Raw genomic sequence first — 15,364 nt, 5'->3', positions numbered from 1 at the left:
CACTCTTTCCTCCATTCCTAAGCTTCTTCAACAACCTCCAGAATATTTTGCCACCTTCTTGATATTTATTTTCTATGTTCTTGCCAAAGTCCTCCCACGACTTTTGTTTAGCTAGTTTTACACACTGCTTAGCTTTCTTACATTTGTCTGTATTCTGTAAGAGTAAAAGCTGACTTATTTGCCAGGAACTTTTGATATGCTTTCTTCTTTTCCTTCACTGCCTCTTTAACTTCCTGTGTCCACCAGGGAGTTCTGATTTTTTTTATCCTTGCACACAACCTCACCACATGCCTCTCTGGCAGAATCAATCAATGTTTTCTTCAGAGTTTGCCACTGAATCTCCAAGGTTTGATTCCTGTTCTCAAACTCTTTCATTTTCTTTTCAATAATCTTTCTGTATTTTAGTCTACAGTTCACATCTGAGAGCTGCTCAACTTTTATTCGCTTTAAAACTTTCTTACATGTTATTCTTTTCAATATGAAATTCAATTTTATCCTGCTCAAGACTAAATAGTGATCGCTTCCAATTTCCAATTCTCTGTACACTCTGGTGTCCTGCACCAGGGAGAAAACATCACTATCAACAATAACATAGTCAATGAGACTTTTCTTATTCCTAGCCTCTTCTCTCCATGTGAATTTGTGCACATTTTTATGTTGCAACATGGTGTTAGTAATAACAAGTCCATGTCCTGAGCAGAAATCCAACAGATATTTGCCATTATTATTAGCTTTGCTCTTTTCTCCAAATTTTCCCAAAATATTTTTATATGTCTGTTTCTATGTGGTGGAAATCAGCTAATTTGTAGGTTCATACCCATGTCTCCCCCCCCCATACATGGATTAATATCTGTTGGTGGAAAGAGGAAATTACAATAATAGAAACTTATTTTAACTTTCCTTAGGCTCCACCAAAACCAGTTCCTAAAACATTGGAAAATACAAGAGAACCAGATGAAACTATGGTAGATCCAGAAGATGAAGAGGTATGTAGTCAGATATTTTATAATGATATTTAATTTGAGTGATATGAATTTTCATTTTCTACCTAATAAAAATTTTGCTAATTTTTGTGAAATGTTATTTTGCTTCATTCTGTTGAGTAAGGAAATAAATGCAGTAGATTATTATGTGACACTTTCAAGGAGTCCAAAGACTCATCAAGGGAAGGAACTCTACTCTACAACTGTCTCCATCACTTAATCCATCAGCTACACAGAACACCATTAGGTTTTTTTTTTTTTTTTTTTTTTAAATTGTGTGTTCTCGTGACTAATTTGTTTGTATTCGGGATGAAAAACCCAAGTTTCCAGAAGAAATAATCTTGCTACCTCTCTGAGATTGTTAATTCACCTACAGTTGAAAAATATCCCATTTAAAGATTACTGTCATCGCAACAAAAATTGAACCTAGGCTTGTTGCAGTCAAAGGACACAATCTACTATTTCTTCTGATTATGCTACCAAGGAGCTTATTAAAAATTGCATTGGCTTGGAATTGAACCTGGACTGCCTGTGTAGCAGGTGGGTATTCTACCATAATGCGCACAGCATACTCTTTCTCAGGCATATAATTGTCATGTATTGTGGTGAAGTCTCATCAAGTGAGAACTAGGCTCTTAAAAATATTGAGAGTAATCTTCATGGGAGAAGTTTTTTTTTTTTTTTTTTTTTAAATATAAGTTTTAGCAAAATGGTCTGTCACCAGTGTTTTACAATATGCTGAATAAGAGATAACTGTAATGTTCCCCTGGAGGAGAGAAATTGAAGCAGAGATGATACAGCTGGGAAAGTCTTGGAATTAGATCAAGAAAGAAACAATGAACAGAGTTCAGTGGAGAACAATGATCAAGGCCCTATGAGGAATTGATGAGAATAAGTAATGTTAACCTCCCCCCCCCCTCCCCTGGGAAGTAAGCTATACTTGAAAAGAAATTACTTTTGTTTTCATCCTTCTAAGCATAAGTAAACAAAAGTTTGCATATAAAGATATTTCACTTTCGACATGATTCTTATTTAGAGATGAGCATTTGCACATTAATGATTTTTTTATAAAAATAGAGATTCAATATCGACAGAGTTTTAGAGTATAGGTGCCCTCCCTCGATGAGTCCTTGGACTATTACGGAGGTGTCAGTAATAATAATATAGAAAAATAATACCCAGTAATTGAGAGTATTTTTGGATGTACATGGTATAATAAATTACTATAGGATGGAGTGAATTACATATGAGCCTTTAATCTGTAACCACAAATCATCTGGGATTGCAAAAAAATAAATAACCAAAAATAAACATTGTCTATATATGTGTATGTGGCTTAATAAATAGCAATGGAATGGAACATATTTATCTGGTCATTGTATTTAATGACATGATTCATTTAGACATGTCAGCAGTTGCATAGATGTTGATAGCACTGGTGTTTAACATGTACAATATGTGGTTCCAGCATGAATTGTTTAATATCTGAGATATGATTCTTGCATTCTGAATTCAGCATTTAAAATATGTAAGAATCACTTATGTGTTTTAAATGCTGAAGTAGAATTAATGTCTTTTTCAAATTATTTTGCAGATATTTGTAATCAATAAGATTTTTCTCTTGTTATTTATGTTTTCGTGGTCCGCACGGTTAGCCTAGTGGCTATGCGCTTCGCAACCATATGCCTGGGGAAGGAGTGTCCTAGGTTCGATTCCCGTCGGTGACGTGAGGAGCTGAAGGATCTTCCTCAGCCATAACCAAGTTAGCCAGTCTTGGGCATGGACAGCAGGGTTTTTTCCCCAGTTTATTCTGGGGTTTTTCATCCCACAAAGCAGGCAAACTGGCCTTGAGAACTCAACACTACAGGCCATAGGATACACCGGGGCATAAGGCTGACCACCTTATCCTGTAAACAGAGTAAGGTCCAATGATCAATGGACCCTCGACACCGCAAGGTAAAAGAGGGTATAAGGAAGATGATGATATTTATGTTTTCTCCATGTGGAATTTATTCCTATCTTTATTCTGAATTCTATCTAGGGAAGAAATCTAACTCACTGACTTCTATCTTTGCTGTTAAATCACTGTGTAAGTTTTTTTAAATTATTTCTGTAAGTATAAGATGTATTTCTTACTCTGCAGTTCAGATCTCCAGCAAGAATGAGTTTATTTTCTGTAACCTTTCTAATGATTTGCACAATTTCTTTACTTTGTTCTTGACCCTTTCTTCCTTTCAAGAAGTTGATTTTCATATTTATATTACTAAAAATATGTACAGTCACTATTGAAATGCAATATATGGTCCCCATCTGTTTACTATCTTGCATTTTTAGTGATGTCATTAGGGCACTGGTGCTTTTGCAGCAAGTAGATGAGAGACCTGACTTCTTTTCTCACTTTTTCCCCTATTCATTATAGTGAGAGGAAGATTCTTTAAAAATATTACTTATACTACACTGCACTACCTGAAGTGCAAATGTAAAATTCCAAAAGCAAAGAATTATTAATTTAAAATGTGTGCATGCATGTGGATGCACACACACAATAATTGATATGATATACATGTATTCAATATCCTGATGTATAATTATCATCTAGGAATGTACAGGACACTATGATTCCACTACATAGTTAATTTAAAGTTGTGTTGGCTTCTTATTAACAGTTTCAAATTAAATAATAAAGAAACACGTAAAAACCGCAGTGATATCTTTAATTAGTAAAAAGGACAGATATTTCATACTAAAATTAATAGTACATCTTCAGTGTCTGTCACAGTAATAGGAATGGAATACAAGCAAAACGCTCAGTGGATCACCTATTAAAATACAATTGTTGACGCGTGCTAAGAAATAATAGAAAATAACAAATTAATCTATTAATGTAAATGATTTTTTACATAAGATAAAAGTCTCCCAGATCTTTGAGAGAGAAAGGCAGTCATTTCTATTTAAATTCAGTCGGTGTAAGATAGTTTCACAACTTTCTTTAATTAAGCATTCATATTTGAATCTGCATCTACGGAGGAGAACAGAGTCAATACTGTGCTGCGCCAGACCAGACTTCAGAGGTTTGTTATATTCAATATAATATTGATGTTCTTTTATTCTTTTTTTCAAAGAACGGCCAGTTTGTCCAAAATAAGAGACATCGCATTCGCAAGGTATTTGGTAAACGCCAGCCAAAGATAGAGAAGACAGTTTATCCTTTGTAGAAAGTAATAAAGAAGAAATTTTGCTGATAGGAATATATGTTGGAATCAAATGATACTTTTTCAGAATTCTATCTATAGGTTCTGAGATTCCTGGAATGACCATCAAACCACCTCTCAAAGATCTGGGAGACTTTTATCTTATGTAAAATACCATTTATCTTAATAGATTAATTTATAATTTTCTATTATTTCCTAGCACACGGCAACAATTGTATTTTAATAGGTGATCCACCGAACGTTTTGCTTGTATTCCATTCCTATTACTGTAACAGACACTGAAGATGTATTATTAATTTTAGTACGAAATACCTGTCCTTTTACTAATTAAAGATATCACTGTGGTTTTTATGTATTTCTTTATTATTTAATTTAAAATGCCACAGGTTCCACTAAAAATCACTTTCTTTCAAAATTAATCTGTTATTTGTAAGGTCTCCAAGATTGTCAGATCTTATATTTCATTCCTTTAGGGCACTACTAATGTGCCAGTTGACCTAAATGTTAGTCTTCCTCCGATCTCTTTCCTATCATCAAACTTAGTTTGCTAACTTGCCTTCCATCTATATTTCTGGTTAGTGGTCATACTGTAGATTAACTCTCTTTGCATGTTCTATGGGCTCTGGTCTTGAATAACTATTTGATTTCTAACCCCAATTCTCAAATACATCAAAGAATAGCTTTGAATACCATCTTGTATACTGAGTTTTCACTAAGTTTTCTCTTATTCCATATTAATTTGACTGGCTCCTTACCATAAGTCATGGACTTCTATTGGATGATAATAGTACAGTTAATAACTGCCCTTCACATACATCTGATTTTAGATCAAACCATCTGACTATTCTGATTGCTGAGTTACAACTGAAGTGTAGGTATAGTTTTGTATAATGTCCACTATATAATTGCAGTGTTTGAACATTTTTTCTACCCCCTCCCCCCCCCCAAAAAAAAAAAAAAACAGAAATAAACTTAACACTGAACTGTGTTATATTCCCATGGTTTCTTACTATTTGTCTTAAAGTAAAAATTTGATCTTACCAACTCTTATTTAACCTGAACCCAGCTTGTTCATCCTTAAGTTTCTCTTTGGCAGTTTTTCTTAGTCTCTTTTCTGGTATGCTTGCATTAAATCATTCTGAATCAAGCTGTGTATCCACTATAAAATTTTTATGCTTCCATATTTGAACAGTTCTAGGAAAATTCGCCATAAACATTTACACCGTAAGACATTTTGCATTAATTTTTGTAAATAACAATGGATGATAAAGGGTATTATAAAATCATTAAAAAGGCAAATCTTTATTAAGGTGAATGTCAGTGATACATAACATAATGAAATCATTTAAAAATTGTGCAAATTAAAAGAGATGCTGCATAAATAATTAACTTTTTGCTGTGGATTGTCAATTAAACAAATCCATTAGTAACATCACTAATTGGAAGAAATGCTAATGCTGTGAAGCATTTAATATTCGGGTTGAATTCAGCATGTTTGATATCATAACTTCAAACCAACGGCAACAATTTTGCGATAAAAATTTTGTGCCATATGACATAAACAACCTGTTATAGTTGTTGATGTAAATATGTTAGAAAAAGCATTGATAGTTGCTTTCTCGAAGTCAGCCATTAACGTTTCAGGATCTAATAAGGGTCAAAGCTGTATAACTGAGAGGAGACCTCCACATAGCCTTTAAAGGAATGCGGAGAACCGACCAGGGCTTCTGACCTAATGTCCAATCCTCACCTTCTCGTGGTGCACCCTGTTGGGTATCTACTTTGATACTGAACGAACGAGGATGGGCTGGCAATTTGGGATTTAGCCGACCAAATTGTATTCTTATTGGTTAAACCAAAATAAAAAATGATGGTACAACGTGACAAAATTTCATGCCGGCTGGGGCGTCGCCCGGTTAAACAAGGCCCCCGTTGTTTTCGCCAGGGAACCAGGGCGAACAGCGAAAAGTCAGCTACTGGAACAAATCTGAAAACAAACCCCAACTCAACATCACCAGAGTTAAAGATCAGTACTATCAATGTAAGAAGCCTGAATGGCAAAGAAATGGAGCTAGCTGAGGAATTAGATAAGTACCAGATCGACATAATAGGGGTGACTGAAACAAAAAAGACCAAAACTGGTGAGATCTTTCTGAGCAATAAATACAAAATGTTATATTCAGGCAATGACAATCAAGGAAAAGAAGGAGTAGCCATAGTATTCAACACAAAATACGAGGCTAATCTTCTTGAATGGCAGTCAGTCTCAAGTAGAGTAATGTGGGCAAATATGAGAATGGGGAACTGGACAATGACACTTATTTGTGCCTATGGTCCCACAGAAGGTTCTACTAAGGTAGAAGTGGAGGAATTTTTTGAGGCTTTAGAAAAAGCAACTGACACAATGAAAAAGGAAAAGTTGGTCCTTGTTGGGGATCTAAATAGCAGAGTAGGAAATAATTGTGAGACATACAAAAATATTTTGGGAAAATTTGGAGAAAAGAGCAAAGCTAATAATAATGGCAAATATCTGTTGGATTTCTGCTCAGGACATGGACTGGTTATTACTAACACCATGTTCCAACATAAAAATGTGCACAAATTCACATGGAGAGAGGAGGCTAGGAATAAGAAAAGTCTCATTGACTATGTTATTGTTGATAGTGATGTTTTCTCCCTGGTGCAGGACACCAGAGTGTACAGAGGATTTGAAATTGGAAGTGATCACTATTTAGTCTTGAGCAGGATAAAATTGAATTTCATATTGAAAAGAATAACATGTAAGAAAGTTTTAAAGCGAATAAAAGTTGAGCAGCTCTCAGATGTGAACTGTAGACTAAAATACAGAAATATTATTGAAAAGAAAATGAAAGAGTTTGAGAACAGGAATCAAACCTTGGAGATTCAGTGGCAAACTCTGAAGGAAACATTGATTGATTCTGCCAGAGAGGCATGTGGTGAGGTTGTGTGCAAGGATAAAAAAATCAGAACTCCCTGGTGGACACAGGAAGTTAAAGAGGCAGTGAAGGAAAAGAAGAAAGCATATCAAAAGTTCCTGGCAAATAAGTCAGCTTTTACTCTTACAGAATACAGAGACAAATATAAGAAAGCTAAACAGTGTGTAAAACTAGCTAAACAAAAGTCATGGGAGGACTTTGGCAAGAATATAGAAAATAAATATCAAGAAGGTGGCAAAATATTCTGGAGGTTGTTGAAGAAGCTTAGGAATGGAGGAAAGAGTGCTGTAAAAGGAATTAGAGATGATAAAGGTGAAATGAAAACAGGAGAAAAAGATATCCTTGAAGTATGGAGTAATTACTTTGAAAAACTGCTAAATGAAACAAGCAGTGATGACAGCACAGTGATAAAAAACACTGACCAGGCATGCAGTCAGGAATACATATCCATACTTGAAGTAGAAAAAGCCATCAGAGGCTTGAAATGTGGAAAGGCAGCAGGAGTAGATGATATTCGACCAGAAATGCTGAAGTATGGTGGTATAAGAGTCTTACAGTGGCTGCACTGCATAGTTCAGAAAGCCGGGACAGAGGGACGAATTCCCGATGATTGGAGTAGAGCTCTCATAGTACCCATATATAAAAAGGGAAATAAAACTGCATGTGAGAATTACAGAGGTATTTCCCTACTGAGTGTTCCTGGCAAGATCTATGCAAGAATACTTGAGAAACGGTTGAGAAGAATTGTGCAAGAAAAGCTTGGTGAAGAACAAGCTGGATTCAGGCCAAATAGAGGCTGTCAGGATCAGATCTTCACTTTACGGCAAATAGTCGAGAAAGCATGGGAATATAACAAAGATCTGTATTTAAGTTTTGTCGATTTGGAAAAGGCATATGACAAGGTGCCAAGAGAGAAGCTATTCAATACGCTGCAGTTATATGGTGTCAATGGGGCATTATATCAAACAATACTTAGTCTTTATTTGAGTTGTGAGTCAGCAGTTAGAATTGAAGGAAGTACAGGAAGATGGTTTAATGTTAAATCTGGTGTGAGACAAGGATGTACATTATCCCCTCTGTTATTCATTATCTATATGGATCACATTATGAAGGAATGTGGTATTAAACCTGATATCAAAATTGGAGATGTTAATGTCAGCTCTTTGCTTTATGCAGATGATGTTATACTTCTAAATAAATCCGCTACAAGTCTGCAAGATTCTCTGACTAAATTGAATAGCTGTTGTAATAGATATGGTATGAAGGTCAGCAATAAAAAGACAAAGACAATGAAAATAGGCAGAATCATTGAAAATGTCAACTGTTGTTGTGAATGGAGAACCTATGGAACAAGTAAAACATTTCAGCTACTTAGGCACAATTTTTACTGAAGATGGTAAACTAAATATAGAAATAGACAACAGAATCAGCAAAGCTGGTATGGTGGGAAGTCAATTGAATAAATTCATATGGAATAAGAAAGAAATTAGTCGGAACACTAAATTAGCTGTATACAAGACAGTGTTCAAACCAATTTTAACTTATGGATCTGAGAGCTGGGTCAGAAGTAAAACACTTGACCAAAGACTAGAGACCGCAGATATGAGAGTCCTGAGAAAGATTAGAGGCGTGAACAGATGGCATCAATGGCAATATCATATTAAAAATGAGGATATTAGGAAAGAACTTGACATTGTCAGCATCCAGGAATGCGTTAGCAGAGCTAATCTCAGATGGTATGGTCACTTAAATAGAATGGGAGAGGAAAGATTAGCAAAACAAGTGTTCTCTGCCAGGTTGGCAGGAAAACGACCCAGAGGAAGACCAAGATATAGGTGGATTGATACGGTACAAAGTGCCTTAGACGATAGAAATATAAGATCTGATAATGTTGGAGTTTTGACAAGTAACAGACTGATTTGGAGGAAAATTGTAGATAGGAAGTTAGTAATGATGTAATTTTTCATGTAGTACTGTCATATCCTGTACACCCCTTGAGGGTACATGGCAGGAATTTGATGATGATGATGATGGATGAATGTAAGCCACTTTAAGGCACTGAATAATCTGTATGGTGTAAAAGGGGCATTATATCAAGCAATGATATAATGCCCCTTTTATCATCCTCACACACGGGCATTTTATCATCTTCACACTAAAAATCGTGCCTAAGTAGCTGAAATGTTTTACTTGTTCTGTAGGTTCTCCATTGACAATGCAGTTGATATTTTCAATGCTTCTGTCTATTTTCATTGTCTATGTCTTGTTATTGCTGACCTTCATACCATATCTATTACAACAGTTAATCAATTTAGTCAGAGAATCTTGCTGACTTGTACTGGATTTATTTAGAAGTATAACATCATCTGCATAAAGTAAAGAGCTGAGATTAATGTTTCTAATGTTAATCTCAGCTCTTCCATTTTAATATTAGATTTAATACTACTTTCCTTCATAATGTGATCCATATAGATAATGAATAACAGAGGGGATAATATACATCCTTGTCTTACACCAGATTTTCCTGCACTTCCTTCAATTCTAACTGCTGACTTACAACTCAAATAAAGACTAAGTATTGCTTGATATAATGCCCCCTTTTACATCATACAACTATAGTAGTGTTTTTAATAGCTTTTCTTTTAGCACCTTGTCATATGCATTTTCCAGATCTACAAAACTTAAATACAGATTTATATTCCCATGATTTCTCAACTCTTTGTCATAAAGTGAAAATCTGATCCTGACAGCCTGTATTTGGCCTGAATCCAGCTTGCCTTCCATAATCCTTCACAACCATTTCTGAAGTATGCTTGCATAAATCTTACCAGGAACACTCGGCAGGGAAATATTGTACGCCCACAGTTCATAGAACTGGATCACACAAAATCACATGCTTTATATGTTAACTTTTCCAACTGTTATACAGGCAAAAAAGCTACCACTTTAAAAACTACAATGTTCATAAAAGAAAAGTTAATTTTCTGACATGTAATAATAAACAAACTCATCCCACAAGATGGATTGATTACCCTATTATCGGAATGGATTCTCCTTCTTCTTACATGCACCGAAGTGTCAAAGGGTCTTGCATCTGTTGGCATAAGCACTTCTGTACCTCTGTAATTCTCACAGTCACTTTTATTTCCCTTTTGTTTATGGGTACTATGAGAGCTCTACTCCAATCATCTGGAATTTGTCCCTCTGTACTGTACTATACTGCACTGTATAGTTCGAGACTTCTGAACTATACAGTGCAGCCACTTAGCATTTCTGGTTAAATATCATCTACTCCTGCTGCCTTTCCACATTTCAGTCTTTCGATGGCTTTTTCTGCTTCAAGTATGGATATGTATTCCTGATTGCATGCCTAGTTAGTGTTTTTTACCACTGTGCTGTCACTGATTGTTTTGTTTAGCAATTTTTCAAAATGATTACTTCATACATCAAGGATATCTTTTTCTCCAGTTTTCATGTCACCTTTATCATCTCTAATTCTTTTTACAGCACTCTTTTCTCCATTTCTGAGCTTTTTCAACAACCTCCTGAATATCTTGCCGCCTTCTTGTTATTTTCTATGTTCTTACCAACATCTTTCTGTGACATTTGTTTAGTTTTCTTACATTTGTCTCTGTATTCTCTAAGAGCACAAGCTGACTTATTCACCAGGAACTTTCAATATGCTTTTATCTTTTCCTTGAATAATGTTTGTGAATTTAAGTCTGCAGTTCACATCTGAGAGCTGCTCTACAACTTTTATTCACTTTAAAACTTTCTTACATGCTCTTCTTTTCAATATCAAATTCAATATATTCTGCTCAAGACTAAATGGTGATCACTTCCAATTTCAAATCCTCTGTACACTCTAGTGTACAGAGTTGCTAGCCTGGCTCGCCGAGTGGTTAGCTTATCCGCTCTCCAAGGATATACAAGCAAAATAGTGGGTTCGAATCTCGCCGTGGGCATGGATGTTTGTGATTGTAGAAATACCAGTGGTGGTGGTGGTGGTAGATGGCATTGGTGTAGTTGCGGTCAGTTGGTGGATTGAGTTGGTGGAGACAGAGTTGTAGAGCAAGTACCCTCTCTTGATGAGTCCTTGGACTCCCTGAAGGTGTCAAATAATAATAATAAACAAGTATTTTTCCCACAGATGCAAGACCCTTCGATACTTTTGTGCATGTCAAAAGAAGGAGAATCCATTCCGATAATAGGGTAATCAATGTGTTTCGTGGGATGATTGTTTATTATTATGTTGAAAAATTAGCTTTTCTTTTATGAAAATTCTTGTTCTTAAAGTGGTAACTATTTTGCTTGTCCGACAGTTGGAAAATGTATGTATAAAGCACGTGATTTTGTGTGTTGGTGACCAATTCTTACATCCTTTATTTCTTTCCCTCCTTCAGCATGAATTGACTATTCTTGGCACATTGCCAAGGTCGGCTCTACAAAGTGTGGGCGTACAATAATTAAGTAACCAGTTATGTAAATGAAGGGAAATGAATCTGAGTTTTGTATAGAGAATGAATGATGATTAGCTAAGTTAGAACATAAGGAATAACTGTATGTTAAATTTAGATGAGTTAACAATATTGAGAAGGGGATTTTCTCTTTCTTACATTGTGATTTGTAGTTTCATACTAGGATCAAAATAAAATGTTTTGCTTGTGTAACTATCTTGACTGATCTATTGCCAATGCACTGTCTCAAAAAAATTAGCGAACCTGCGAGCTTTTTTGATTAAAAATCGCCACGACTAGCTATAAAAGATTGTGTAAGTTAAATTAGATCTTGCCTGTGTTCCATACTTTATTTCTCAAGCTATATTTACAAATTAGAGTGGCACAGTCGATAAACAAATAAATTTTTCTAATTTCATAGCGTGAGTTTGGTAACCTGTTTATCGTGGATAAACTTATAACAAAGGTTATTCACTAGCAGTGGGAACATAAAACGATTATTAGTGATTAATAAAGAGGTCTGTAGCAGATTATCGTTATGAATGAGTAAAGTAGAAGATGTAAGTTAGGCCTAAGGTGCACATGTAAAGAATAACAAAGGCGTGATAGACGTAGAATGGAAAATGGCACAGTCGACGTCAAATAAAAATTAAATTATAATAGAATATTATATAACCTAACTGTGGTAATGAACATCATATTATACATGGTAAGATATCATGTAGTCTCTGTTTCTGAGATATTTAGCCAGGAAAGTTTACAAGAGTATGTACATATAATTTCTCTTGTGGAGTACATGTAAAATAGTCACCTAATTTATATATATATATAAACTTTAGGTTCAGTTTGATGAATTGACAGATGAGATGGCATCATATTTCAACAGGGAAACTGTTCCTAAAATATTGATTACCACTAGTGACAATCCACATTCGGTAAGTATGTTCTATACGATAGTAAAATTTCCTGTTAAGTTTCTGGAATGTTGGAAAGCTATGGTTTATTTATCTGAATGCTCATTCTGTATTTATTTCTTGATTTTTATTTATTTATTTTTTTTTGGTCTGATAGTATTACAGCAAGTAAATACATTGATACTAGATGAAGATAATTATTTTCAAGCATACTAGCAAAATAGTATTAAAGCATCGTTTTGCACACTTAAGAACTACTAAAATAAAAGATGTAGCTAGTTTTTTCACTGTGTTAAATAGTGTATTTTACTCAGAAGGAAGATATATTTGTGTTTACATCCATATTTCATCTGTGTAAGCTAACAAACATTCATGAATGTGATATCTTCAGGACATAGGAGACAGTGACCTTGCCACAATTTGCTTCATAAAAATATGCTTCTTGAGAAGTTTCTGTTTGATATTATAGTAAGAGTCATTTTTGAATGAGTTTTAGCCTTTATGAGGTGCTATCCAAAAGTTCTAGGAATTGGATTAGTGTGAATGAACTGGTTGTGGTACAGCCTTCTGCTGCTCTAAGGCATGAACAGTACCATTTATGAATCAGTATGCCAACAGCTGGCAAACTGAGAGGCTGCGTTCTTGGGTTACGTGCATTTCTGTAACGTCATGTTTTTAGTGGTTTGATGATTTTCTTCTCCAACTGAAATGGCAGAATTTAAGGAGCAAAGAATCTGCATCAGTGTTTGCTTCAACTTAAAAAAAAAAAACTGCTATTGAATCCCCCCCCCCTTCCCTGAATGCTTAAGGAAGCATTTGGTAATAATGCTGAGGCAAACAAAACTGAGATGCAAATGCATCAAGGATGAATGAACATCTGCTGCATTCTGAATGACCATTGACAAACATAACACCAAAAAAATCTTAGAATTTTACAAGGCTCTCCTTGCAGATTGTACGACTGTCATACAGGACTGTTCAGTGCATTGTTGTGTGCTTCGATTTTTTTTTTTTTTTTTTTTTTTTTTACATCTAAGTCATTGTTCATTATGAATCCCTCCCTCTCTCTCCAATTTAACTGTCATTGACAAGTTTTAGTGTGAAGTTTTGAAGTGGCTAATGAAGAGCATTCAATTCAAATGTCCAGACAAGCAGAACAACGACTGGGTTCTCCCCCATGACAATGCACCTGTCCGCACATTACTCATTGTTCAACATTTCCCATCTGACATATTCACCTGACCTTGCTCCCTATGACTTTTTTGTTCCTGAAGATGAAAGGGTTATTTTGACACAATTGAGGAGATCCAGTCTGAATCACAAGGCATGCCAACATAGTTACACTTGAGGACTTCCAGAAATGCATGGAATCATGGAAAAACTGTTGGGATTTTGAATATGTGCTCAACATGACTACTTTGAAGGAAACTAGAAGTTAGGCTAAGTAATTTTTTTTATAGCCAAACTATCCAAACATTTGGGTAGCACCTCGTATATCGAGGTTTCATTAGCAGGAAGTTCAAGCCCTGAGGATATACTGAGCTAATCCATTAACAGATATAATTTTCACTGTGCTATAGATTATTTTTTTTTAATATATAAAAATGACTTCTGCTATCCAGATAACTCAGAGTATGTAATGAGATTGCAGCTGGTCTGGGAAATCCTCATAATTTAAGACAATGCACAAATTAGAATAGCTGCTGCCATAGGGCAGTAATGGTAAATTTTGTACTTATACCTAAAAAGCGGCATATGATATGATATTGGCACACCACTGAAAAATATATAAAGAGCCTAAAATTGCATCCATGAAATGAACTTATTTAAAAGAGAGTATGTGCACTGTACTTTGGTTAATGTTTTTCAGGACAGTTTTTTTCTGATGGTCAAAAATATAACCTTCATCTTCTCCTTGATGTCTTTGGCTCATTGACCTGTTGCCAAGAAATTTGGATTTATGTGAACCTCATTAATGTATAGCATAGTTAATTCTAACTGCATGTTCTGCTGTGCCTGTCTGGTAAAAAAAAAATCAAATTTTCTAGGACCAAAGGAAAGGAACCCCTTTCTACCACCATATAAGACTGGCTAACTGTCCGAAAATATCATAAAACTTCTTCATGTCCTGGGTCGGATTTGAACCGAAGATCTTACCATCCAGAGAGCTCAACATGACTACTTTGGGTTGGATTTGAACCGAAGATCTTTCCATTGCCTGTTCTAAGTGAGACATCCATATACTTAGCTACTTCCAGGTCAGTATGGCATGATTACTGTCATTAACTGGTGGCAAAACAGTCGCATTCTTAATTAAGACCCCTTTTGGCACTATGATCAGACCTCATGCTCTTTGATCTCGAATTTTATCTTTCACATGCTGCTTGAAAAAGCTGTCTCTCAACAGCTCGATAAATTCTCCTTCATTCTTATCATACGATCTCTCTTCTACCCAATCGTATATTTCATCCTGTTAGCCTCAACACACCAGATGTCCTCAAACTCACTGCTACATGTGACGTTATTATTATTATTTCTTTCATGCATTTCATCCCTAACTGGACACCAATTATCTGATCTGATATCATTAGTAGTAACCTCTCCCACTCCTCCCCTTCTATCTCTTCTCTTCTTCCTAAAAATACTGTATCCTTTTTCAATTTCAGATAAAATGTCTAAGTCTGAGAGCCAGGTTTCATTAATAGCAATAATAAGTTACTTCCTGGCTTTTTTAATATACTTATATCTACACTCTGGTTGAGCAGTTTTCTCTTTTTCATCTACAGACACACTCAAATAGTCTAAATACAAAGTGTACATTTTTCTCTCTCTCTCTCTCTT

The 15,364-nt window shown here is 35.2% G+C and overlaps 1 protein-coding gene across 1 annotated transcript in view; it reads left to right on the top strand.

Moving 5' to 3' along the window:
* The window catches only part of LOC150095550 (ribosome production factor 1), a 77,789-nt gene that overhangs the window by 31,264 nt on the left and 31,161 nt on the right, over window positions 1-15,364 (top strand). Inside the window, exons 3-4 of the mRNA XM_090410164.1 lie at window positions 906-986; window positions 12,449-12,544. Of these exons, the coding sequence (XP_090266290.1) occupies window positions 906-986; window positions 12,449-12,544 (177 nt within the window). The remainder of the gene's footprint in view (window positions 1-905; window positions 987-12,448; window positions 12,545-15,364) is intronic.

This window comes from Typopeltis vanoorti, chromosome 20 (genome assembly GCF_054136105.1).
Source record: "Typopeltis vanoorti isolate ZY-2024b chromosome 20, IOZ_Tvanoo_1.0, whole genome shotgun sequence".
In the NCBI taxonomy this organism is placed as follows: Eukaryota; Metazoa; Arthropoda; class Arachnida; order Uropygi; family Thelyphonidae; genus Typopeltis; species Typopeltis vanoorti.
The sequence above is the reverse complement of the archived record's forward strand: the minus strand, read 5'-3'. Positions and strand labels throughout refer to the sequence as shown.